At 34.8% G+C, this 24625-nt stretch overlaps 5 protein-coding genes across 5 annotated transcripts in view; 4 read left to right on the top strand and 1 right to left on the bottom strand.

Moving 5' to 3' along the window:
• LOC116162913 (homeobox protein SIX3-like) overlaps positions 1-24625 on the top strand; it is a 340946-nt gene that overhangs the window by 92344 nt on the left and 223977 nt on the right. The gene's annotated exons all lie outside the window — the stretch shown is intronic.
• Positions 1883-2635, top strand: LOC116162915 (E3 ubiquitin-protein ligase RNF181-like). The gene is made up of 3 exons (XM_031476681.1): positions 1883-2233; positions 2290-2399; positions 2445-2635. The coding sequence occupies exons 1-3, from the start codon at positions 2032-2034 to the stop codon at positions 2577-2579; spliced, it is 447 nt and encodes a 148-aa protein (XP_031332541.1). The 5' UTR covers positions 1883-2031; the 3' UTR covers positions 2580-2635.
• Positions 4739-7660, top strand: LOC116162912 (trans-Golgi network integral membrane protein 2-like). The gene is made up of 5 exons (XM_031476678.1): positions 4739-6375; positions 6632-6682; positions 6730-6789; positions 6840-7015; positions 7065-7660. Exons 1-5 carry the CDS (start codon positions 4953-4955, stop codon positions 7212-7214), a joined length of 1860 nt encoding a protein of 619 aa, XP_031332538.1. The 5' UTR covers positions 4739-4952; the 3' UTR covers positions 7215-7660.
• Positions 12266-14979, bottom strand: LOC116162914 (melanization protease 1-like). The gene is made up of 7 exons (XM_031476680.1): positions 14591-14979; positions 14487-14511; positions 14233-14431; positions 13553-13785; positions 12774-12970; positions 12654-12720; positions 12266-12488 (listed from the first exon to the last, which is right to left on the bottom strand). The coding sequence occupies exons 1-7, from the start codon at positions 14678-14680 to the stop codon at positions 12355-12357; spliced, it is 945 nt and encodes a 314-aa protein (XP_031332540.1). The 5' UTR covers positions 14681-14979; the 3' UTR covers positions 12266-12354.
• Positions 16415-17117, top strand: LOC116162916. Its single transcript, XM_031476682.1, has 2 exons — positions 16415-16673; positions 16733-17117. The coding sequence occupies exons 1-2, from the start codon at positions 16467-16469 to the stop codon at positions 16928-16930; spliced, it is 405 nt and encodes a 134-aa protein (XP_031332542.1). The 5' UTR covers positions 16415-16466; the 3' UTR covers positions 16931-17117.

Here is a 24625-nt window from a genome sequence, read left to right as displayed (position 1 = left end):
GCTTAAAGGCCTTTAAGTGATCTTAAGCCTCTTCTAAAAGAAGACTCCCAAATAGCTTCTCTTGATAACACTTCAGATTTGTTCGGAAAATGGAATTGAAAATTTATATGTTAATCAAGCACCGTGTATATAACTTTTCAAGCGTCTAACGTTATGTTATTATACCGATTACAGCGCCATCTATAATCTTCATAAAGATATTTGTTCTGTTTCAAACTTTTGAAATTCAAATAATGGCCCAAGTTAAGGAGAATGACAGTGTGTACACCGAAGTTGAACAGGATGCTATATCGGCCGAATTCGAGTGTTTTAAAGGGCGACTATTACAACGTCTACAATCACTTGAAGTTTCCGAAGAAGTGATTCAGGATTACAAGATCTTCTTAGATTCTGAACTGCAGGGTTTGTCGTCAAGCGTTTATTTTTATATGTTGGAAATGCGAAAGGATCTGTCACGTGCGGTAGATAGGTTTGACAAAAAAAGTTTAATTTTTTCAATTTGTTTTGTATACTATTTTAGTAACGTGGATATGGATCCAAGCAAGTACAAACTGGAAAAGATGCAGTGCATAATAAAGCTTTTAAACGTATCTTTGAAAATGAATAATTTTGTTAATGAATAAGGTATGATCATTTAATAAACAATTATTTATCAAATGGTATTGTTTTTAAGTTTGGCATTTTGATTTCTAATATTCTTTAAAACAATATTTAAATAAATCAAGAAACGACGCCAGTGGTTATATCAATGGTTATAGGTCCATGTTACGAAAAGTTAAATATAATCGTAAAGTCAAAGACTAATGGCCGTATATACACCGAAAAAGTTTAAGCGGGCTTAGTTTAAGCATAGATGTGGTTGGTCTGTGGTTAAAGTGTAGCCATTGTATAAATAATTTTTTGGCAACATTGACTTTCATATTAATGACTACTTAAACGGACAGTGTGGATTATTTTGTAAAAAATGTTGAGCTTATGTATTTCACCTCGGATTTCACTTTTCTCACCAAAATCTTCCAGAATACGCGCTCTCTTTATTTAAAAAACTACTTGACAAAACACTTTTACCGCAATGTGGAAACTAGACTTTATGTTGATTACAGTGTCTGCTCTCTCTTAGGGCCAGTTCACACTGAACGGACCTGCGGCGGAGGCGTGGTGGAGACGTGGCACAGACTTATGTCCTCTCTGCGCTGCCCCATGCAAACAAACGATGTATCGCACACTGACGCGACGTGGCATTGTCGGCTGCCTTCCCGCCAACTCCACGTCGGGCGCTAGTGGCGTGTCTCTTCCAAGTCAGTACGTACGTGAGCCACGATGCGTGACGATATTTCATGTCACAATCTCGCCTTCATGTGGTTTGTTTGCGTCACGTCATCGCCATGTCTTAAGCCGGATTTATAGTTCCGTAGCCGTAAGAACGGAACTGTAAAATCTTACGTTAACGAAAATAATACGATTTATAGTTCCGTAGTGGCAAGTGATGAGCTTGCGCATTAGCGCGTAGCGAATTCTGTCATTGTATGTCATCTGTCAGTAAGAGTAACATGCATTTTAAAATAATAATAACCAACAAAGTGTCAATAATTATTGTAAATAAACGAAACGAACGTCAGGATAAACTCAACTGTTTGAATTATCCGAGTAGGTACTACCGAAGTCAAGCGCGTTAGCAAGATTTACCGTAAGAAATAAGATTTGTGCATTTCCTACGTACCGTAACCGTTCTAACGCAACGTTAAAGCGAATTATAAACGTTCACACCCAACAAGTATGGTTTAATTCCAAACGTTACGATACGGTGTTGCGGGTACGGAACTATAAATTCAGCTTAGTCTATTGTCTTCGCCACAGGTCCGTTCAGTGTGAACTAGGCCTTAAATTGTTTTGTTAAGTCATTTGTGAGCATGACAGGCAACTTGTAGGAATAATTTTGATATTTGTTTTGCATTAGCATTTGTGACAATCAAAATTAGAAGCATTCAGTATTTTTTTCAATCTAGAGGTTTTCAGAAATACCGATGTAAAATGGTGGATTATTTTGAAGAAAGAGGAATTAACGCATTGGAAGATGCAAGTGCCAGACGAGCACATTTGGAAAGTCAAATAATGAGATTAATGGCAGATTTTAATCTTTTCGAGGAATTGGGTATGCCCAACCAATTAGCGCCACCAGCATCCAAGGAAGTGGTTAATAATTTAGCAGAGGAGAAAGTAACCAAAGACGATGGTAACTTTACACTTGAAAGTTAACTAAGTAATGCTGGTAATGTTGATTATTTCTAGGTGGAAAGTGTGATATTTGCCTAAAGGAATATGAAGCGGAGGAGCTAATCAAAATAATGCCTTGCAAGCATCGATTTCATTCCGAATGTATTCACGCCTGGCTGTCCAAAGTAAGAAGCCCCTTTCGATTTCTTACTTACTATCAACTCCTTTAGACGAACTCCTGTCCATTATGTCGGCACGAATTACCCACAGATGATAAGTTTTATGAAGACTATCGTAAGGAGAAAAAAAGGGCAAAAGAACGTGATGCGGATATAGCAAACTTACACAATTCCATGTTTAGTTAACTTTTATATATATCAAATAGATACAGTGTTTTCAACCCATGTCCTATGGTATCTAACATTGCTATTTCTATTACAAAAAAGTGCATGTCAAGTAAGACAAAGCTCTAGCCTTAACCCATAGGGTCCCATTCTATATGCTATACAGTGTATAACGTTCCGTACATTTGAATACTTCAAAAAATTATGAAAAGGAGAGGAGGGAAGTGTGGTCAAACTTTTGTTCTAGGTACATTTTTGTACATTAGGAGTGTTTTCGATAACTTGCAGATTACCAGAAAAACAGATTTTTATCACATTTACCTTATTTTCACTTGTAGGTAATAAAATGATGAAATTAATTTTTACAATGTAGAATACCTACTTAGGTTTTGTATGTTTTATTTTTTTGTGTACTCCGTGAAGTAAACATGTTATTCATTTAAGGGACTAAAATGTCACTTTCTCTACCAGTGTGAGAGAGGTAAGTTAAGAGGCAATGTGGGACGAAAAGTGTAAATGCTGGTGTTTGGGCTACATTTTTTACTTGTTAGATATACCTTTTTCCATTAAAATTTTTGGGTTTAGGAAGCAGTAACTTCTGGTGCAGAAGTGGAAATGGAAGACAAAATATTTTGGAACCAGAAGTGTAAATACCATTATAAATTAAGTAGATAAAATCTAGAATAATTTGTCAAAATGTGTAAATATGGAAACATTTTGGTTAAAAGGTTTTTTTTAAATATCTAAGCCTTATAACAAATTTTCAGGAAGCTGTTGGCATTGGTTTCCCATAAGATAATAAACTCAGCTCTGGTTCCTTTATATCCACGTCGTCCGGTAGTGTATAAACATGGTATAGATAATAAACATATTAATATAAGCTTATGACATCGCCCCTGAATCAACTTGCTATAGTTTGCATCACTAATTTCAAATTTGTGATATTTGTTGCATAAAATTGGATACACTTATTTTACTTGGAGCGCGTCGCTAATTGAAAAACTCATCAATGCCCATAGTTTCATAAATCTATTTTCAAGTATCATTCTTTATTCATAATGATGTTACTCCTATCAAAGATCATTGATATTAGCTCCTATCCACTCAGATTGTCGTTGACACCCTGTATTATTTCTTGCTCTTTTCTTTGAATGTGAGCATTGAATTAAGTATAAATTGAATTTATAAACTATATATTCATTGGTGTAAAGCAGGTATGTCAAACACGCGGGCCCTCCCTAAAATAGATAAGATAGATAAAAGCTGCCTATTTTAGATATTTTTACGTAGAATTCAGTGGTGTAGTAAAAAAAGCTTGGACCACCGTTTCTGAAATTTAACCTACAGTTGGTATTTTTAAACACAACACCCTGTATACCTTAACGTGAATTTTTTTGCATTGCTTTTCTGATTACATTGATATGTCACAACATGAATTTTTGAAATTATAATGATGAAAATTAATAACCTCCTTTTTACTATTTTTAAATAGTAGGCCATGGATTCATGGAAACTTTGTTTTGTTTATTGAATACATGGTAACTAGGATAACCGATACCAAACAATAAAAAGAGCTGACAGAAGAAAGGTGTCATTTCAAAAATTAAAAAAAATGAAATATGGAATGTAATATATAATTATAGGTATATTAAAAATTATTAATAAAAAAATTAAAGTATATTAAAAAATATAGGCAGTTTTTACCTTTTTTCTATTTTACATAGGTAGGTAAGATATGATAACGTTCTAAAAAGTGAAAATTTTCGTTTTCACCTTGTAGCTCAGAAACAATAAGCGTAGTAAGATTGATTTTGTTTGTTGTATTGAGTATCACAAATAAGTCGCTAAAACCGAAAGGCACAACCAAAATAAGACACACGGTACATTTTCTCAAGCGCGTTCTAACGATTTTATGATTATTTTTATTTTTCTTATTTTATTGTACCAATTGCTTTGTATATTTTTTATGTCAAATAAAAATCAAAATTTCCTTAATGTGGATTTTTTTATGATGCGGCCCGCAGTATATAGGAATCTTAAAATGGTCCTTGATAAATGAGTTTGACATGGCTGGTGAAAGGATTATTTTTCGAATGTTTTGCCAAATTGACAGAGTTAAATTTTTCCTTACTCTGTGGTTTTGGCATTGGCATGTACTAGGGTTTTTCATTTTATTTCAGTGAACTTTCAAAAACATTGCAGTTTTGACGTTTTGCTTTTGAACTTTTATTTGATTATACGTGTATAGTACGAAGACATATTTTTTTGCAAAATTTGAGCGATTATAAAGAAAAATAGAAAATACACCTTCGTCTGAAAATCAAATACAAAGGTAGTGACGTATTGTATATATAACCTAAAAGTGTGCAACTTGTACGTATTGAATTTGTGAAAATGTTTATCAAATCTGGTATTTTGTGCGGTTTAATCGCATTTTATGCAGCGTATGCTGCCCCTACATCGTATTTAATCACACTTAGAAATTTTACTCACACACGCTGTCCCCTTTACGAGAGTTTATTATTGAAATCTCCTGTTTTGGATCAGTGCCCTGACAAACGTCCCTCACAGTCACATCTGGGTTGGGAAGATCGGGATGTTATTCTCTGCTTGATGTATTCTACTGTTTTCGAACATTTCTGTAAAGGTACGAATTTAACACCATATTACGAATCTGCAGGTCTCAATTTAACAAATGAACTTCAAAAAGCTTCTCTTACACTTGATACAGTTTGCAATTCACTGCAACATATTTCATTGTTGGCCACAGATGTGGTGAAAATGTTCACTGATGCAACGAAGTGCCAGTGGTTATGTAGCAATTTTAATACAGGTATGGTTGACAGTGTATGTAGTTTAACCAGTGTCATGTGGGAATTAACAAAAAAGGATATAAAAGAAACTACTATTGAAAAGGTTTCACAACAAGAAGCTACAAACTCGAGGGAAACAATCATCAGTCCTTCTGTTAATAGCAAACCGAGTAGCAAACCTAGTGTACATGCAGAAGTTAACCAAGATAAACCTAGCACAGAAGCAAATGTTAATAAAATTAAAGCCAGCATAGAGACAAATGTTAATGAAAATAAAGGTAGCATACATGCAGATGTCAAGCCCAAGAAAGACAGTACAGACGCAGATGTTAATCAACAACATAGTCCAAAAGAAAGTGCAATTGATACAGAAACTGGTCATGCTTACCAAACAAATGGAGATAAACCAACCATTGTAAGTCATGCTGACGACAACTCTAAAGGATCTATACAAGTATCCCAGGCAGGTGATGCTTCAACACCCAGTAAAGACATGATAACACCCAAAGATAAGAAAAACTCTCAACAAGTTACAGCACATGGAAATTCAGGGCCTGCAATTGTCCCTGAAGATGCCCAACCTGGCCCAGATAAGCCGAACCCATCAGACACCAAAAACATTGATGTCTCGATTAATCCAGTGATCACTGGCAAAACGAGTGACCCCAACAAAGGTCCCAATGAAAACACGAAGCCTAAAACCAAATCAGATACGCAAAAGAGTCCTAAAACCCAAGAGGAACAGAAAATCAAATCAGATGTAGAAAATGTTCCTAAACACCAGGAGGAACACAACTTAGGTGTAGTGGGTGTTGGTGGTAAAGTAAATCTAGAAGATACTCCAGTGGAGGCAAAGCCCGAGTCAAAGCAAAAGGTAATACCAAGTGTTATCAATGAGAGCATCCCTTCGCAAGTTGATGAGCAAAAAAAGATAGAAGACATTCCAGATACCAAAGGAGATGATATAAATATTGATGGGGATCTAGATGATGAGGATCCTAAATGTAAGTTGTTGCATTTATTTATATTGAGTGATGTGGGAATCTTAATGCTGTTAATGTGTACTTTTAATTACACTAGACCTTGCCTTTAAACATAAGAAAATAAACAACTTATTTGGTCTTCCATTGAGCTCACATCTTTTACATTGTATACAGTGGTTGTTTTATTAAACACCTATTCAGACATTAGTACACAATCATGTCAATTTTGTAAAAGAAATTACCACTAGAATTTATTATTTATGATGGTTGATTCCAGATGAAGGTGGGGACAATGACGAACCCCCATTACTTCAGAAAACAACAAATGGTAAGGACATCTGCAAAAATTCATATAAAATAAACTTTTTTTTAAAGGAAAAGGTGATAATGCACAAGAGGTAGGGGATGAACCACCGTCACCTAAATATGGGGAAGGTAATTTTTACAAATTTAGACAACACTCTTCTAAACTATATTCTTGACAGTGAAAAACAAAGTTGACGTTATCAAACCAAAAGAAATTGATGAAGATAATCTGAACATTGCGGCCAATTTTCAAAATCAGAACATTGACGATAGCGATTCTTACTTCTTCTCATATTTTATGATGGTTTGTGTAGTGTTTATATTTGGTTATGTCGCCTATCACAACAAACAAAAGGTTTGTACTTGCCATAAAGGTGAGAAATTAGATCCTGAATGTTGTTTAGATTTTAGCGTTGGTGTTAGAAGGTAGGAGAGGTAGGAGGCCGTCTCGCACTAGAAGACCAAATTCCTCAAACTATCGCAAACTTGACAGTACTTTAGAGGAAGCAGTGACATCTTCATGCAACAAAAATTCAACTCAAGTGATTTATTGATTTATTCGACTGTGATTTTAAAGTTAAAGCATATCTGTTTGGCACTTGTGATGTATTATTGGTACTTACATTTGGCAATAATTGATTTAACCGAAAATTTTGTTGGATATTGGGCGATTATAAAATTAAAAAAGTCCTTTCCGCATTTCGATTTTTGTTAAAAGTATTATTTGTGGTTAGCAGTATAGTAGGTACCTACAGCCTCGCCTACAGTATATTTATTTTTATTTATTTTCCAAGTACTATATTTGCATAGATTCTTAAAATGTATACAAATAACGAATCAGTAAACAGATTCCTGCACACCTGTTTGTAAATTTTGTACAAATTTAGATGTAAAATTGTAGATTAGTTTCTTTTTTCACCAAGTAAAATTATTATTGTAAGCATTGTATTTCCTATTTTATATAAATAAGCTTTAGTATATTAAATGGTTGTTATTTTAATTGCATTTCATATTTGATAAACATTATTTTCAGATGTGTTTTATATTGTTGCATAATATAAAGCATCAATGGTAGCACAGACAGTGTTGTCTGTGGTGGTAGGTCGACATTTATTTATTTATTTACTATCCCTCTTTTGTCCTGGGCCCTCAACAGGCTTGTGCCCAATTACAGAGTGACCTGCATAATGCTTTTAGGGGTACCTCTGCAGAAGGTCTTAAGTTGTTCTGTACTACCCCAGTATTTACCTTACGAATTGGGAAAACTGCAGGAAAATCTAACTCGGAGTAGCCGGCAGAATGCTCAAAACTGGTCTAAGGTAATTCCCATTTCTGCCACAGATGAAAAATTCACCTCAACCCAGGTTCGAACACCCGACCTCCGGGTTTATAGTCCAACGCTCTACCACTATAAGTCTCCCCACACTATCTATATAAGCCTTTTTATGGGACCCCATTCTCCCTATTATTAATTGTGATGGAATACAAATGTGAATAATAGTAGTACCATAGACCAAATACAATAGACTGTGCATGGCGTAATGAATCATTGGTCGCATAGATGGCGCACACATTAATTATGATGTAAAGTCTTATGATGAGCTCAGTAGCGTTTCAAATTTTATTTCGCGAATCGTGATGCTGTTTTCCATTCATGCAAAAGCGAGTGCAAAAGCGTTGGTTACTCGCCTTATCATGTCAGCTACAGGAAATGTTTTTGCAGAGTCAAATTTCACAGTGTAGAAGCTACTGTTATATTTTTTCTACAACTGAACCGATTGCTTTTAAGTTCAACTTTGTCATGTGTGCGAATGCGAAATACTTTTTTTCATTGTTGACGGTTTCGCGCACGTTGTCAAGAGCAACCTTACTTATTAATTAACCGTTTACAAATCTAGTACTTCGCGTTTCGAAATTCGTCAGAAAATGACAGGTTTTCTTGACAGTTGTAGAAAAATAGGTTTTTTCTACAACTGTCAAAAAAACCTGTCATTTTCTGACGGATTTCGAAACGCGAAGTACTAGATTTTTAATCGGTTAATTAATAAGTAAGGTTGCTCTTGACAACGTGCGCGAAATCGTCAACAGTGAAAAAAAGTATTTCGCGCACGTGACAAAGTTGAACTTAAACAGCAAATTTAATTAACAATCGGTTCAGTTGTAGAAAAAATATTGTATATAACGCTAGCGCGAAGTTATTTCGCGCATTTGACTGATATTTTAACTCGGCTTCGCCTCGTCAAAATATCTTCAGTCTCAATGCGCGAAATTGAACTTCGCGCTCTTGTTATATAAATAACTATTTTATAATAAAATAAAACAAAATGGGAAAGTGTAAATTTCAAACTGAGTGGTTGAAGAAGCTAGATATTATATTGCGGTCGAAAATTTAACGACGAGAAGGTGTTTTGCGTTGCGGTAATAAGTATTTTAAGAATGTATCCATTTTATGTTGTTACGTTGTTTAAAATGTTATTAAAATTGCAACGTCTATGCAGTTACGTTTTAACGGTTACTTTTTTTTTTAGATATATTGCCTTTTATGTATCTCATCATTCTCATCTATTACAAAATAAATAGTTTTTGCTTAATTTTGTATGGAAATTGGTTCTCGAAGGTCTCGAAATGGTCTCTATTTTTAAATATGTAAATAGAGACCAAGTCTCTATTTTTTTCCTAAAATCAGTTGCGAACCCTGTTTTCAACGAAAACTGTTGATAAGTACTGCTCCAGTTTGCCAATTTTTTTCCAATAATATGTTTTAAAGGTTTTCATTAAACTAAACTGCCCGCATGTAATAACACATCAACAATGTTTGGAGCACGTAAAATTTTTATTGATCAATCTAATAACTTTACGTAATTATTACAGTTCAGTTCAGCGTTACGACAGCCTCATCGTCGAATTCATCCTAAAATTTTGATCGTCAAAAATGTGTAAATAATTTATTTGTTTGTATTAGCCTCTATAAGTGATTGTGAAATTTAATTTTACTTTATTTGCAAAAATTTATGTATTGGACTTTGGTATTTACATGGCGTTATTTTATATCCTGTTTAAATGCTATACCTAGAAAAAATAATAAAAAAATAATTCGCAAGTATGCCTTCAGAAGCCGCCAGATTCTGCAAAGAAAGTTATTCAAACTGCGGTTATAAATTTATAATGTAGATGCAAACTTCTTTGAAAACGAAGTACCTTAAAAAAGCACTTTAAAACGCATGTGCAGCATTTTACATTCCTAAAACGTTATCACTATTTTGGCCCCCGTCATGGCGTAATCTCCAATGTAAAATTCGTAATTCGAAAGAATGTTAGTATATTTTTAGCAAATGCAGTCGCTATAAAACCGGCGCAAACATCAGCAAATTCCTCTGGTGTTAGCACAGCTTATATCGCGTATGAATGGAGTAGGCAATGCAATTACGCGGGACAGGTGATTGTATAATCTTCAAACGGTTGTCGTTTCCAAACTGAACTTCGCGTCGTCGGCATAAGCTGCCGCGGACTTTTTTGTAGAAAATTTAATGCCCTTTAAAAAAGTCCGCATATATTTTCGTCAATCTCCTTTTCTGAGCGTTTTGAAGAATTGGTCAGAGAACACTATTTTTACAACTCTATATTAATAATTCAAAAATCGGACGATATTACACAGCATACAAACCAAAATAATCATATTTACCAATCAAAATAATAATATTGACCACGCAATCTGCCAAATGACGGGTTTTCAGTAGTATCATTGAATAATAATATTCAATGGTAGTACCAAAGAGTACTCAATAGTAAGAGAAACAGCGCAATGTTATAAACGCGTGTTGACTATAAGAACTCGCCCGCTAGGATTCCAAAATCTTTCGATCGGTAGAAGCGACAGTGTGTACAAAAGGCAGAGACGTAATCAACGCGAGCTTATTACTCGCGCTTACTGGGAATACACAGTAAAAATTCAAAATTATTTACCGCTCAAAAAACGGCCTATTGTTACACGAAGAACATATCTTCGCACTTATTAATCAAACCAACAAGCGTTCGGACCTTAATAAATTGTGCCATAAGCGTAGAATGGAATTACAAAATTATCTTTAAACATCATAAATTTCAAAGATTAATAGATACCTAAGTAAGTATAAGCAAACACTAAAAATTTGGCAATGCTGGGATTTCTGCAATGATATTTGTAAACTTTTGAACAAGTACTTAGGCGTAGCGTACGCCAATAAAATTGAGAAAAAGCAATAAAATTTGTTAGGCAACACACAATACATATGCAATACTATTCTCAAAGTGTAACCATTGAATTTTTCAATGGTGTAACCATAACCAGTGGTCGAAGTGGCAAATATTTTTTACCGGTATGGCTGAACTGATAAAATCTTAGTATTGTATGTATGCGTATATTATCATGAATTTATTACCGGTATGTTTCACAAAAACTAAAAATCTATCGGTATGCCATACCGCCTCACTTCGACCACTGACCATAACAAGAGATCCAACGCCATATGGAAATGTATTGCATATGTATTGTGTGTTGCCTAACAAATTTTATTGCGTTTTCTCAATTTTTAGTGATATTTATGCCGGCCTAGGCCAGCAAATGGTAACTTTCTGGACTCATTTGGCTACAGAAAACAAAGCTTTGAAGCAGGGAGACACAAAAAGAAATAAGAAACATGTAACTTCTTCATGGTACAATAAGACAAGGTATGCCTATACGTGACGTCATTGGGATAACTTGGCTCTACCGTTCAATAAAGTAATAGGGTTTGTGTAGTCCTACCAGTTAATAAAAGTGTATCCCCTTTACGGATGTGATAAGATTTGTTCAATCCATGTCAACTGCGTCAAGTTTCTCACATTAAACTTACAAAGTATCAATTATTGCATGTTATCAATACAAATATTTAAAGTATGAAGCGTATATCATTTTCAAACTTGGCGGTGATTCTTGTGACGTCATTGGGATAAAAACGTCATCTGCGTTTAGTTATAGGCATACCTTGTCTTATTGTACCATGTGTTTCTTCTTGGTTAGAAAGTAATGGAGAGATTTACAAATTTCCTTGATATGTTTTTTTAAAAATCGACGTACATTTGTTAAGGATGGTTGTATCTAGGTAGGTATTAATATATCTCTGCATAAAGGCAGCACAAAAAATGTATAATTCTCGAGTGGAAAACTTCTAGCATGGCGTTTTCCGCTCTTATAATATAAATAACTATTACTTCAAAGTCAAAAAAATGACACATTACTGGCGAGAAAATATTGAAGGGCCCAAATACTTTAATTTACGAGTGAAGTAATGTCATTTAAAGATAAGTTTTGTATTAAATTTTTACCCGAAATCGTATTTTAATTTTCATATATAATTTTTCATTAATGTCAATCTGTAAGTGATGACAGGAGTCATTATAGACATTTAGCAATGTGACAGGTGCGGCGGAAAAGTGATAGGTGGGGCCTGTAAAGTGACTAGGTCCGGTCGGTCTGCCTCTGTCCTGGACGCTAATAACATTTCCTGACATAAAGTCGCTATGAAAATGATGGTTTCATGACGATTTTGGGCAAAGGGTATTTGTAGGTGGGAATTAATTTACCAAATAAATCATAATCTATTTATTATTTATAGTCAATCTGCATTTAGCTACGTATAATCTATAAGCTCTGCTAATTAATCATATACAAACACCCTATCCTTTGCAATAGTTTGCATCTCTTGTGTTCTCCAATATCCACGACAGTTTCTCTACAATTTTAACAGCTATCACTTCACGTCCATGTAGTCGACACTGATTAGTAACTTCCACAGGACTCGAAAGAACACCTACAACAATTTATTTAAGTAACGGCAAAATGGCAATAATACATCTGGGATAAAGTTCAATTCAAAGTACCTAAGTTGTGTGAGATAGGTACATCTAAAATGAAAGAATAACTATAGGCAAAAACGAAAAAACGAGGCATTATTTTGAAATGTTCATGTTCTTACCTGCCAAAACACTGAGATTCAAAGCAGCTATTGGTTTTTCAATCAGTATTGGCATTCCAGATGTGATCTACAGCATGCAAATACGTAATGAAAACTTAAACCTTCTTTAAAAATTCTTACTGAACATGATGTCATGAAAGATGCCTCTGTTATATCCGCACATATGATGTTTGAAGTCGCATTCTTATTATGGACATCGCTGATGCATTTATTGCTTCTAGATGGCTTTAAAGTTATTGTAGTAAAACTTTTGTTTGGCGTAGCGTTCTTCCTCACGTAACCAACCATTTCCATAGCATATTTTGACAATGGCTTGTCTAAAAAAATCATTTAGGTAATGCAAACTATCAGATTTTATAATTCATTATGAAATAAATGCTAGAAATGTCCCATTCTTTTATTGCCAGTTGGTAATAGAAAATTGTGGGGTCTGTTTCTATTATTAGGTGTTTCAAAGCACGGTGAACCATGGCTTCGATTTTTTTAGAATAAAGCCTAAATGTGAAATCTGACAGTCCCTTTTACCTACTTACATTACTGTGACCAATCAAAATTTTGATTTGAATTTTCTTATGCGTTATTTAAATTAACTATTTTTTTTACTTTAAATATCCAACTTTATTTAACTAGATTATATCAAGATTAACAAAATAATATAATTTAATTAAATATTTACAGTTGCCTATCTCCATCTAAGGAAATAAAAACAACGACCCTAAGGTAGGGTTTTTGATGCCTTTTCAAAACAAAACGGAGATGCAATTTTTAGTGAGGACATCTTGCATAGTTGTAGACCTAATTATTTGAGACCACGTAGATGTCAACAAATAGCTTTCTCTCCCTTCTTCAGTGGACAAAAGGGCAATTTTAAAAATACCAAGATTTAAATTAATACTCACACTTATCGGTAACGTCTGGTAATTTTATTGGATAAATTGTTTTAGTATAAATCACTGGTTCTATTTTGAGTAGTGCGATGTCATTCTCTTGGGTTACATTGCTACTGTCATAATCTGGATGCAAAATTATGTTCGTGACAGGAGAACGTATATAGCAAGGTGATACCTTTATTACGTTTGATTCATATTCTGTATAACCTAAAGCTATTGTAAGGTGTTCCGGTCGTAAAGGCCTGAAAATGAACATGAAATTGTAAATAACAATTATCTGGATACCATATTGTACTAATATTAATCAGTTACATCCCGAGGCGCACACCTAAAACAAGAAAACAACTAAAGTAACTTTTGGCAAATACATATCTCTATACTGATTCTACAAAATAAAAAATTAACGAACTAGTTGGGTTAGTAAAACTAAAATGTATACCTATCCTTAGTGAGGAACCGTTTCATTATACGGAACGCAACAAGAACAATCAACAAGTAAATGATTGCATATTGTTTTGAAATTTTGAAAAAACTAAACTTCACACGTATCACGTAACTATTATAACTAACATCACTCGTGGTAAAAAAATAGTTGAATAAATTTGACTTTTTATAATTGTTTAAGTATCAATAACTTCACCCTTTGCCATACGTTAAAAGATTCTTAAGCAAGTTAAAGTTTCACTTACGGTTTGCAGCATTTTTTGGATGTTATTACGTATCGGTCGTTGATAAGTGTCCCTGTACATAAAGTGGAAGCCCCCATGTACGCAGCAGTAATTTGCACTATCCATGGAAATGCATAAGCTTGGCTAAAAGACTGTTTTGAAAATAATTCGCTTAATGCTAGCAAATGATCAAGTCGGGCGTAAAATCGACGCCCAGGTACTGTAAAACAATAGCCTTATGGCATGTACTTAAATTGCGTAGGTACGGTACTTACTGCAGTGTTTAGTTGATACTGTTTCCTAAAAAAAGCTTTATTAAGCAATGGGTGAACAGACAGATAGTAGGTCAGCGTTACTAATAAGAGATTTGGTACATTACCCTGTTCAGATGACATTGCATCGACGCCGGAATCAAAATTTTGAAAGTGATGACTAAAATTACGTACTTAGCGTGCATGGTATGTTGCATGTATTACACAAACAAATTATTGAATTTTCCTCTAGCGCAATTTGCCCATTTATTAAAAACTACAAAGTGCCAGTCATGATATTCTGATTTCAAGCATTAGGCATTGACACATAACTAATCCCATCTTACACAAGCATGGAAGTATTGTTATGTTTGGTGATCGTTTATTACCCATTTAACGTTTTTCTAAATAAAACAATATCGTATATAGGTTGAACGCGTACGTGTGAAGATAATTGCTTATCTTTTCACATGTGTGTTTATTTTACGTAAGAATGGTAATTGGTAATGGAACCAATCGAACCGCTCATAAATTGATTAGTTCCGCCTTCATTGCATAGCAAGTTCTTACAAATGCATTAAATTCTTTGTATTGCACTTGTTTATGCCTTGCATACTTCAAGCCGATTATTTTTTAACTGAGAAATCGCGAATTAACAACTAATAATAGTCTTCATTATTCATTTCAGTGAAGTGTCCCAAATTGGGGATGAAAGCAGGAGGACGACCAAATTAAAATTTGAATGCAATAGCAAAAGTGTGCCATCCGTGTGACTCTTTTTGAAAAGCTTTTTACAATGATGGGATGGGTTGATAAATGACGAGTATAAAGTCACAGTGGACGGTTGGACGCTTTTCCATCATCAACACGAAATATATCGAGGCCTGTATCCTAGGGGTTAATTTAATAATTGCTGAAATTTCATATTGCTACAATTTTGATGTAATAATCAACATAATTTCAAATATTGTGCTAACCTCATTGATGGGTAATTAAATTTTTTGGATGAGAGGATTTTACACAATAGCGACATCCAAATTTTATTATCAATTTCTGCAAATTGTTGCTAGTAATCAACCATCGTGTTGATAAATAAAGCGTCCTCTGCAGCCAAAAACAGTCAAACGTTCTTATAAAATGCTACTTTTGTAGAGGCAATAAAACAATACACTTCAGTCCTTGTCATAATGGAGTGAAGTTGTCACTTTAGTCTTGGAAGTACGAAGAATAATATTTCAAGCTAAACTGACGTCACCATAAAATGTAACCTTTGGGTAATCTTGTACGGTAGTTCTTTTATGCTAAAGGGACCACATACTGAATTTATTAACATTTACCTTAGATAATGCATTTAAATTAACATAGTACCTACCTATCACCAAAGAGTATTATTATGTAAGTATATACCAAGGATCCATTGGTATCATTATAATAGGTACTATTTGACCAAATGTATAAAAACATACCTATAGAATGTTTTATTTGAAAAAGTACCTACCATACAATTTTAGTTGAAATATTGTTTAATACAACTTTTGGTTAAACATTTGGAAAAAATCTATGCATCCTGTATTTCAAAGTTGCTTGGGTGGTATATATTGTGAGATCAGTGATCACAAAGTTAAAGATTTCTATTATCTCTAGGATTTATTATAGATGCTAAATTCAACTAACTATTAAAAGTATATATACGCATTTTTGTCAATCTTTGTATTTGTGATATAGGTAAAATAAGCGTTGGCATTATATTTTATTGTTTCGAAATGTTACTCAATCAAAATGTTGCATAAACTAAATTGTTATATTATTGAAATGCTGATAACATTTATTAAAATATATCAAACAATGAAATTGACTATTGAGAAACTAAAAATTATTCAGCCAACATACCTTCGGTCGTTTTATGTAAATACTAAAATGGACAACAAATGTAATCCGTCGATTATATAAATTCGACAACTGAATATGAAAATAAACGACTAAAGATACCGAGAAACTCTTCAGATGAATTTTTCGAAAGAAAAAAATGTTCCCCATATGTGTGACGATTTGTCCGTCTGCCTGTCTGTTCTTCGTCTCACTCGAGAACGAAAAGTAACAGCGATGTCAAACTTTCGCCACCTGCTTTCTACAAGTTCAAAGATCAGTGCTATGACGGGGATTAAAAGTCGAAAACGAGTTGAGCGGCAAAAAATTCCTCTACTGAAAATGGTATGCTATTATTCGTATCTTGTTTGTTTTAAAATCGTTTTGGTTGAATATCATTACAGAAACACAAAGGAGGCTACGCATTTGAGTATGAGCGCGAACGAGACAAGCGGCTGTGCGATGTGCCTCCTTCTGGGATCTATCCACATGTGAGCACCGAGGTACACGTGTGCGCAGCGAGCCACTTTAGTTCTTCAGTGTACGGAGGCATGATGAACAACGACATCGTAATTGCGAGTGCAAACTTTTATTGTGTTTAATAAACTGAAGGTGTGAACCAAAAGGAGAAAAGACGACAAAAATGCTAAGACAGCGTTGGTCCTCACAACTATATTTGATTAGAAATGAACCTGGAAGTGAAAATGGTATTTGCATGCTGGACGATTTGGAATCATCTTGTGTCTCAATGTTTACGAAATATCGTTAATAAAATGGCAGTAAAAACACTGAATATGGAGATTGATACCGAGCGAGTTTGGTGTAATGTTAGGTTCTTCAGATTGCCGCTCCAAAACCGACACCGAGTGAGGTTGTTCGGTGCGGCTCGTGCGGATATCCACATTTACATTCTCATGCAGCCTCAGATGAGGCTCATCAGTGTTCGTATATCGACAACTCATCTTTTAATCGTAAAGAAGGGCGTCTGACGATTTATTTGGGCTATAACGTTGGAACATTTTCTTTTGTTTCAAAGCTATGATCAAAGTGTGTGAGAACTGCTAGTTCTAGGACGTACAAATTGTAATGTAAAGGCAAAACCACGAGTTCGAAGAAGAACCCAAACGGACGAAGACAGGGCAGTTGGGGTTTTACGACCGCTAGCTATTGACCCTCATCTAGGGTCCAGGAGGCTTGCTAGTGATGAGGAAATGAGTAAACAATTAATTATAACCATATTGCACAAATACAATTGACAAGTTTCATTCATATCACATTACTCTTCGTCAAAAGCTGTATGGAAAGGACTTTGAAAATCGCGTTAACTTTTTAGCAAGATAAGTAGGTACACAGAAATAACAGGTTTTTGAAAACTGATATTTTGATCTTTCCATAAATGTGGCCAGGTAGGATCTCATGTTACGCAAACATATTGCTCAATAGTTTCCCGATATCCAAATCCATTGTATCCGAAATGTTGTGTCTTACCTACTGCATCTATAAAAAAAGTGCATGAAGTAACTAATGAGCACTCAATCAGACTTACCTGATCGTTCAAAATGGAAATCGAGATATCACATGCAGATCGTTACCAAACTACACTTACATCACAGCATAAAATGAAATTAAAAAGACATGATCAGCTCAAACTCGGGTACGATCGGTCGGCGGCGGTAGGACGGCTTGCTCTTGGTAATAATATTGAAATGTCTAGATTGGGCCAATGTTGCCAATTTAATATTGGGTGAACGGTTTATCACCAACACTGCACCAATGTGGCAAAATAATCTTGTTTCTATATAGCTACTGCTACATTGGACCAGTCTTGAATGAAGAAATATTGGCCAAAACATGACAGCCCATCATTGGTCCAATCTTGGCCAGTATATGCTGGCACTGTCCAGTATTGCAAATATAGACATTAAAAATACATTGTCAATATTGAACGTCCAACACTGGGCCATGCGAAAGCAAACTATTTGTGCTACTTGGGCGATGCCCGTCAAAGAGTCTAGGAGGTATATCTCCGTATGAAATCTGGACCAAAACTGTCGAAGAACCCGATGTTTCATGCTCGAAGACATTCACTACGATATCATCAGAGAAGCGGCGCAAAAGGTAAGTGTTCAGGGTTACTGTGTCGCGTGACATGGTTGCTGACGTTTTTACGAAACCATTGCCAGGACCTCGCCATTGTAAGTGTAAGGTGATGCTAAATCTCGTTTAAAGATTCGTGCAGAAAAACTCAAATAAAAACAATATACATTACAGGGTCGCTGATAAGTCTGGAAACGATCGATTATAGGGGAAAATATACAAGATATCGAAATATGTTTTGTACAAAAGTTCTGGGGTTCTTCAATGTCTAATTTCAATTATACGGTGTCGCTCATAAAGGCGGGGCACACCAAAATTAAACTTTAAAATGGAACACGCGGTATATTATTCAATATTTCAATTCTTCTCTCAATTTTGAGCAAAACTTGTAATAGCATAATGAATCTAAATTCAATAGTTTCCGGGTTATTGAGTTTTGAAAATAAACTCCATTATTTTAAAATTCATATTACTTATTGAACAAAAAACAATAATTAATGATTCCAAATATCACAAACACAAACGGTTCTTTTCAGAACCACAGAACGTTTTCAAAAGAAATTCATGATGCCATTAATTATATTGTTCTTTATATCCAATACATTTTAAAGCAAAACTCGAAAACTCGGAAACGATTGCATTTTGGTACATTATGCTTCTTACAAATTATGCTCAAAATTGAGAGAAAAAGTGAAATATCGAAAAATATACAGGGTGTTCCATTTAAAAAATACAATGTTGGTGTGTCACGCCTTTATGACCAACCCTGTATAATTAAAATTACTACTGCCTAGTAGATCTATATTAAGAACCTCAAATCTTTTCTATAAAACTTTTTTGGTATCTTATATATTTTCCCCGATAATCGACAGTTACCAGACTTATCAGCGACCATGTATATTTGCAGTATAATATTAATTGTCGTAATTTGATGTGATATTGGGACTAACTTCGAGACTAAGTGAATCGTTGCCTCATGCGTAATGAGCATACTTAGCCAAAACTGGGTTATACATAGAATAGCTTTACTGCGACTTAAATTTTGCAAAAGTCTGTGCTACTATAGGTCACCTTTCGATTTTTACAGTGTACTGTCATAATATGCTATTTATTAAACATAGGTCTGATAAAAGTATGTTTTTTATTCGGCATAGATGCATATGTAATTCATTCTTGTCACAAATACCTACTATTTCTCCAAGATGAACTAACAAAATGGGTGGTTTTAACGTTCTACAAAATCATACCAAACTGGTAACTGAAGTATAATTTTAATTTAATAGTTTGTTGTCAACCAGTTTAATTTTCCAATTAGTACAGATAATAATTAGGTTTGAGATTGGAGAGATTACAAAATAAAATTTACATTCGATGTATGTTTGTGATTATAAATTAAGGAAATTGTTTAATTTTAACTCACCGCAATCAATTTCGAATAAATATTAAAATTTCCTAATATCATAAAAAGTTTAATAATTTATAGAGGTGTTTGTCAATACATCAATTTAAGATTTTTAAGGCTGTGCCGTAAAAGAAGATCTTTGTGTTTATTGCTCATGTTGAACTATTTAAATATGGTCTGTCTTCCACATATTAATAAACTAAATTTACAATATCGCTATTTTGGAATACTGTACCATCTCCAAATAGGTTAGTTACCAAGAGCTCGCTTTGCTTTCAGATGTCTAAGAATATGTGTACCAAATTTGGTTCTAATCGATTTAGCCGAAAATGAGAATTTGACCCTTGTGTACGTGCGATTCTTCCTAAAAGCTTTTCAGTACTTCCTTTTAGGTCTAAATGTGTCCCAAATTTGGTTTAAACCGATTTAGCCGTTTAGCCGGAAATGAGAGTACAGACCGACAAACTGACAGACCGACAGACCGATCAACATGATTGAGATTTTGTTTGATTCGGATTCCTGGTACTTCAAAACGTATATTTCCGTTAAAAAGTGGGAAGTCACTTTTTACCATAATTCAATACCTCTCTTACTAACGTGCGGGTGGTAAAAATCAGCTCCAGTTTGTCACGTGTAATGTTGGTTGTCTACAGATGAAAATGTAGCAGTCGATATTTCGCAGACTTCAGTTGGTGGCAGACGTGGCAATTTTTTACATCAACCCCCACATCAAAATTTCCAGGTATTTTTTCACCAGCGATTTGCTTTCTAAATAGCCGCGACTTGTTCTTAATTTTGTTCTAAAGATTGTAATGTTCCTAGGGGGTCTATCAAGCAGACACGGAAAACGTTAACTTACCCTATACTTACGGTTGGCAACTCTGGCAAAAACTACAAGCAGAGCCACCTACCTTTCAAGTCGAAACGATGTTAGATTCGCGGCACTTTTGAATTTGGGTGGCCGTCGGCTCGATATGGGTGGCACGAATGGACTCCTACGTTGTGTAATCGGTTCTTTTATGTGTTGGGACGTGAGACATAATAGGGAAGGGAATTAAATAAAAGACAGAACTTTTGTGCGTAAGAAATGACAAGATCAAATAAATATATTAACGCACACACAAGACCATGCCAGGGAAACCTTCTACGGCACTAAAACCCTGGCAAAGGTCACACAAATACATGAAATAAATCACCTACAGCAATAAAATGCAAGAGAAAATACACATAAATAAAACATCGCAAATGGTATGATAAAAATCAGATAATCAAATCAAATGCAATTAAACAAGTTCATAAAATCAAAATTCACAAGACATCATAAATGCAGTGGAAAAAATGATAAATCAATTCAGTACAAAAACACATCAAAATACCTGTACGATCAATAGAGATAATACAACTCATCAAATAAGCTCTACTCCATCCTTCAGTTAACATAATTTAATTTACCACGAAAAGTACATGTGAGAATGCCATTGGTCAATAGCAAGTATTCATGTGAAAATCGATTATCGCTCAAACAGAACATAATAATAATAATAATAATAATAATAATAATAAGTACGCAGTATACTTAAAACAAAATTACACGGTAGAAATACAATCAAAGCTATTAACACTTATGCCATACCAGTGCTTACATACTCTTTCGGGATTATACGTTGGACAAATACAGATTTAGAACAAATACAGAGAAACACACGAACACTATTAACAAAACACCATATACATCACCCTCACTCCTCTACTATACGACTTTACCTTCCTCGTTCGGAAGGAGGTAGAGGACTTACAGATATAAAACTATTGCGCCAAACACAAATACACAATTTACGACAATACTTTTATAACAAATCAGATACTTCAGTCTTACACAAAACAGTAACATATGCAGACAAATCTTACACACCACTTAACCTACACGAAACTAATGTACTCCCACCCACATCCAAACTTACATACATATCACAAATAACATACAGACATGGAACCAAAAGCCTTTACATGGACGATTTCCACAAGAGGTTGGCCAGGATTGTGTTGACTCTATAGCAACGCACAGTTGGTTGTCTGAATGTGATGTCTTCCCGGAGACTGAGGGTTTCATGTTAGCAATACAAGACCAGGTCATTAACACACACAACTATAAAAAACACATACATAAAGATAAAACAGTGACAAATGATTCTTGTCGACTTTGTTCACAAACATCAGAAACAATCCAACATATAATATCGGCATGCACACGACTTGCACAAACTGAATACAAACATCGACACGATCAGGTAGCTAAAGTCATACATCAAAAATTAGCACTTAAACACAATCTCATAACAGATACGACACCATACTACAAATACACGCCACAGATCATACTCGAAAACAACACACACAAATTATATTGGGACAGGACACTACTCACAGACAAAACTATCCACAATAATAGACCAGACATTACACTTATACATAAAACACAAAAATCCATTTGTATTATAGACATTGCCATCCCCAACACTAACAACTTAACTAAAACACATGCAGAAAAACACCGCAAATACACCGATATAGCTATCGAACTTAAGACGCAATGGAGAATGAAATCTACTGTTATAGTTCCCATTATTCTTAGTGCTACTGGAGTTATACCAAAGACAATACACCACAATTTACAACTATTAGGTTTAGACAAAAACACATAAGAACATTTACAAAAAGCAGTCATTATCAACACATGCCATATTGTTCGTAAATTTCTAAACATAACACAAGATACTACATACAGAAATGATCCACAACGTATACATGTAAACAACAGCACTCCCTCACAACACGGTACACAACATACTGTAATATCTCCACCTCTAACCCAAACAAGCACACAAATACAACTTACCGAACAAACAAGTACAACAAATGATACAACATATACTACAATCAGAGATTCACCTCTGAAGCAAACCACATTATCACAACCCATTAGTATTCAACCCAAACGCAAAAGCCTAAACAGCACTTTAGACTCACAACATGACACACATGTAATATTTCCAAACTTAACTCAACCAACCACACAAACACAACTTCCTGAACAAACAAACGCAATAAATACAAGTAACGCAACACGCACTACAAAGACGCCCTCACCCACACGACCTAGCACATCTGAAAAACACAATACTCTTTCTTCTCAGAAACACACCACGTTATCACAAACACAACCCACTCGTACTCAACCCAAACGCAACAACCTTAACAGCACTACAGGCACACAAAATACTGTAATGTCTCCACCAATAACCCATGCAACAACAGAAATACAACTTCAAGAACAAAGAAACACCATAAATACAAGTAACGCAACATGCACTACAAAGACAGGTCCATCCAATAAAGTTACACGCCCTAGCACATTTAAAAAACACAAAACCCCTTCTTCACAGAAACACACCACATTTTCACAACCCACTCGTATTCAACCGAAACGCAAAAACCTTAACAGAACTACAGGCTCACAACATACTAAAATATCTCCAGCAAAAACCCAAGCAACCTCTCAAATACAACCTCAAGAACAAAGAAACACCATAAATACAACTAACGCAACATGCACTACAAAGACAGGTCCACCCAATAAAATTACACGCCCTAGCACAGTTAAAAAACACATAACTCCTTCTTCACAGAAACACACCACATTTTCCAACCCACTCGTATTCAACCGCAACGCAAAAACCTTAACAGAACTACAGGCTCACAACATACTAAAATATCTCCACCTAAAACCCAAGCAACTTCACAAATACAACCTCAAGAACAAAGAAACATCATAAATACAAGTAACGCAATATGCACTACAAAGACATGTCCACCCAATAAAGTTACACGCCCTAGCACAATTAAAAAACACATAACTCCTTCTTCACCGAAGCACACCACGTTATCACAACCCACTCGTATTCAACCCAAACGCAGAAACCTATACAGCACTACTAGCTCACAAAATACTGTAATATCTCCATCAATAACCCAAGCAACCTCACAAATACAACCTCAAGAGCAAAGAAACACCATAAACACAAGTAACGCAACATGTACTACAAAGACAGGTCCATCCAATAAAGTTACACGCCCTAGCACAGTTAAAAAACACAATACTCCTTCTTCTCAGAAACAACCCACTCGTATACAACCGAAACGCAAAAACCTTAACACAGGCTCACAAAATACTGCAATATCTCCACCAAAAACCCAAGCAACCTCACAAATACGACCTCAGGAACAAAGAAACACCATAAATACAATTAAAAAACACAAAACTCCTTCTTCACAGAAGCACACCACGTTATCACAACCCACTCGTATTCAACCCAAACGCAAAGCCAAAGAAACACTTACACAATAAACTCCATTTAATAAAATTACAGGAATTATTATAATGATTTTTTTTTTTGTTTTGTTTTCCTCTTTCCTGATAGCGTTGGCTATTGTGCCCATCAATAGGTATGTTGGTAAGTACGAATTACATTATCCCTAGATGTCCAATGTACGTGTGTGATTTTTTTTTTTTTTTTTAATGACCCTACATAACTTCACCAGACACAGACACTAATCGTTACTTGATTTTAATCCGTGCGATTAGTTAACCAGGCTAGACCTGAGTTCTCACAAGAAACACCGACCATAATAATAATAAAGTCTTTTATTAAATCATGCCACACACACAATTTAACAGGGCGAAGTTCAGATGTTGGGCTACTCACGGCGACCCAACTCTGCTCTTACACTTAACCCTACT

This window comes from Photinus pyralis, unplaced genomic scaffold, assembly GCF_008802855.1.
Source record: "Photinus pyralis isolate 1611_PpyrPB1 unplaced genomic scaffold, Ppyr1.3 Ppyr1.4_LG2, whole genome shotgun sequence".
Lineage (NCBI taxonomy): Eukaryota > Metazoa > Arthropoda > Insecta > Coleoptera > Lampyridae > Photinus > Photinus pyralis.
The sequence above is the reverse complement of the archived record's forward strand: the minus strand, read 5'-3'. Positions and strand labels throughout refer to the sequence as shown.

What these genes read in the sequence shown, in the direction of transcription:
- LOC116162915 (XM_031476681.1), top strand. Translation starts at nt 2,032, where the DNA reads ATGGTGGATTATTTTGAAGAAAGAGGAATTAACGCATTGGAAGATGCA. An exon ending in GAAAGTAACCAAAGACGATG is followed by an intron (nt 2,234 to 2,289) that starts GTAACTTTACAC and finishes GATTATTTCTAG; the next exon opens with GTGGAAAGTGTGATATTTGC. An exon ending in TTCACGCCTGGCTGTCCAAA is followed by an intron (nt 2,400 to 2,444) that starts GTAAGAAGCCCC and finishes CAACTCCTTTAG; the next exon opens with ACGAACTCCTGTCCATTATG.
- LOC116162912 (XM_031476678.1), top strand. Translation starts at nt 4,953, where the DNA reads ATGTTTATCAAATCTGGTATTTTGTGCGGTTTAATCGCATTTTATGCA. An exon ending in ACTTCAGAAAACAACAAATG is followed by an intron (nt 6,683 to 6,729) that starts GTAAGGACATCT and finishes TTTTTTTTAAAG; the next exon opens with GAAAAGGTGATAATGCACAA. An exon ending in GTCACCTAAATATGGGGAAG is followed by an intron (nt 6,790 to 6,839) that starts GTAATTTTTACA and finishes TATTCTTGACAG; the next exon opens with TGAAAAACAAAGTTGACGTT.
- LOC116162914 (XM_031476680.1), bottom strand. Translation starts at nt 14,680, where the DNA reads ATGCAACATACCATGCACGCTAAGTACGTAATTTTAGTCATCACTTTC. An exon ending in TCCAAAAAATGCTGCAAACC is followed by an intron (nt 13,786 to 14,232) that starts GTAAGTGAAACT and finishes GTTCATTTTCAG; the next exon opens with GCCTTTACGACCGGAACACC. An exon ending in ACCAGACGTTACCGATAAGT is followed by an intron (nt 12,971 to 13,552) that starts GTGAGTATTAAT and finishes TGATTTTTTTAG; the next exon opens with ACAAGCCATTGTCAAAATAT.
- LOC116162916 (XM_031476682.1), top strand. Translation starts at nt 16,467, where the DNA reads ATGAATTTTTCGAAAGAAAAAAATGTTCCCCATATGTGTGACGATTTG. An exon ending in AAATTCCTCTACTGAAAATG is followed by an intron (nt 16,674 to 16,732) that starts GTATGCTATTAT and finishes ATATCATTACAG; the next exon opens with AAACACAAAGGAGGCTACGC.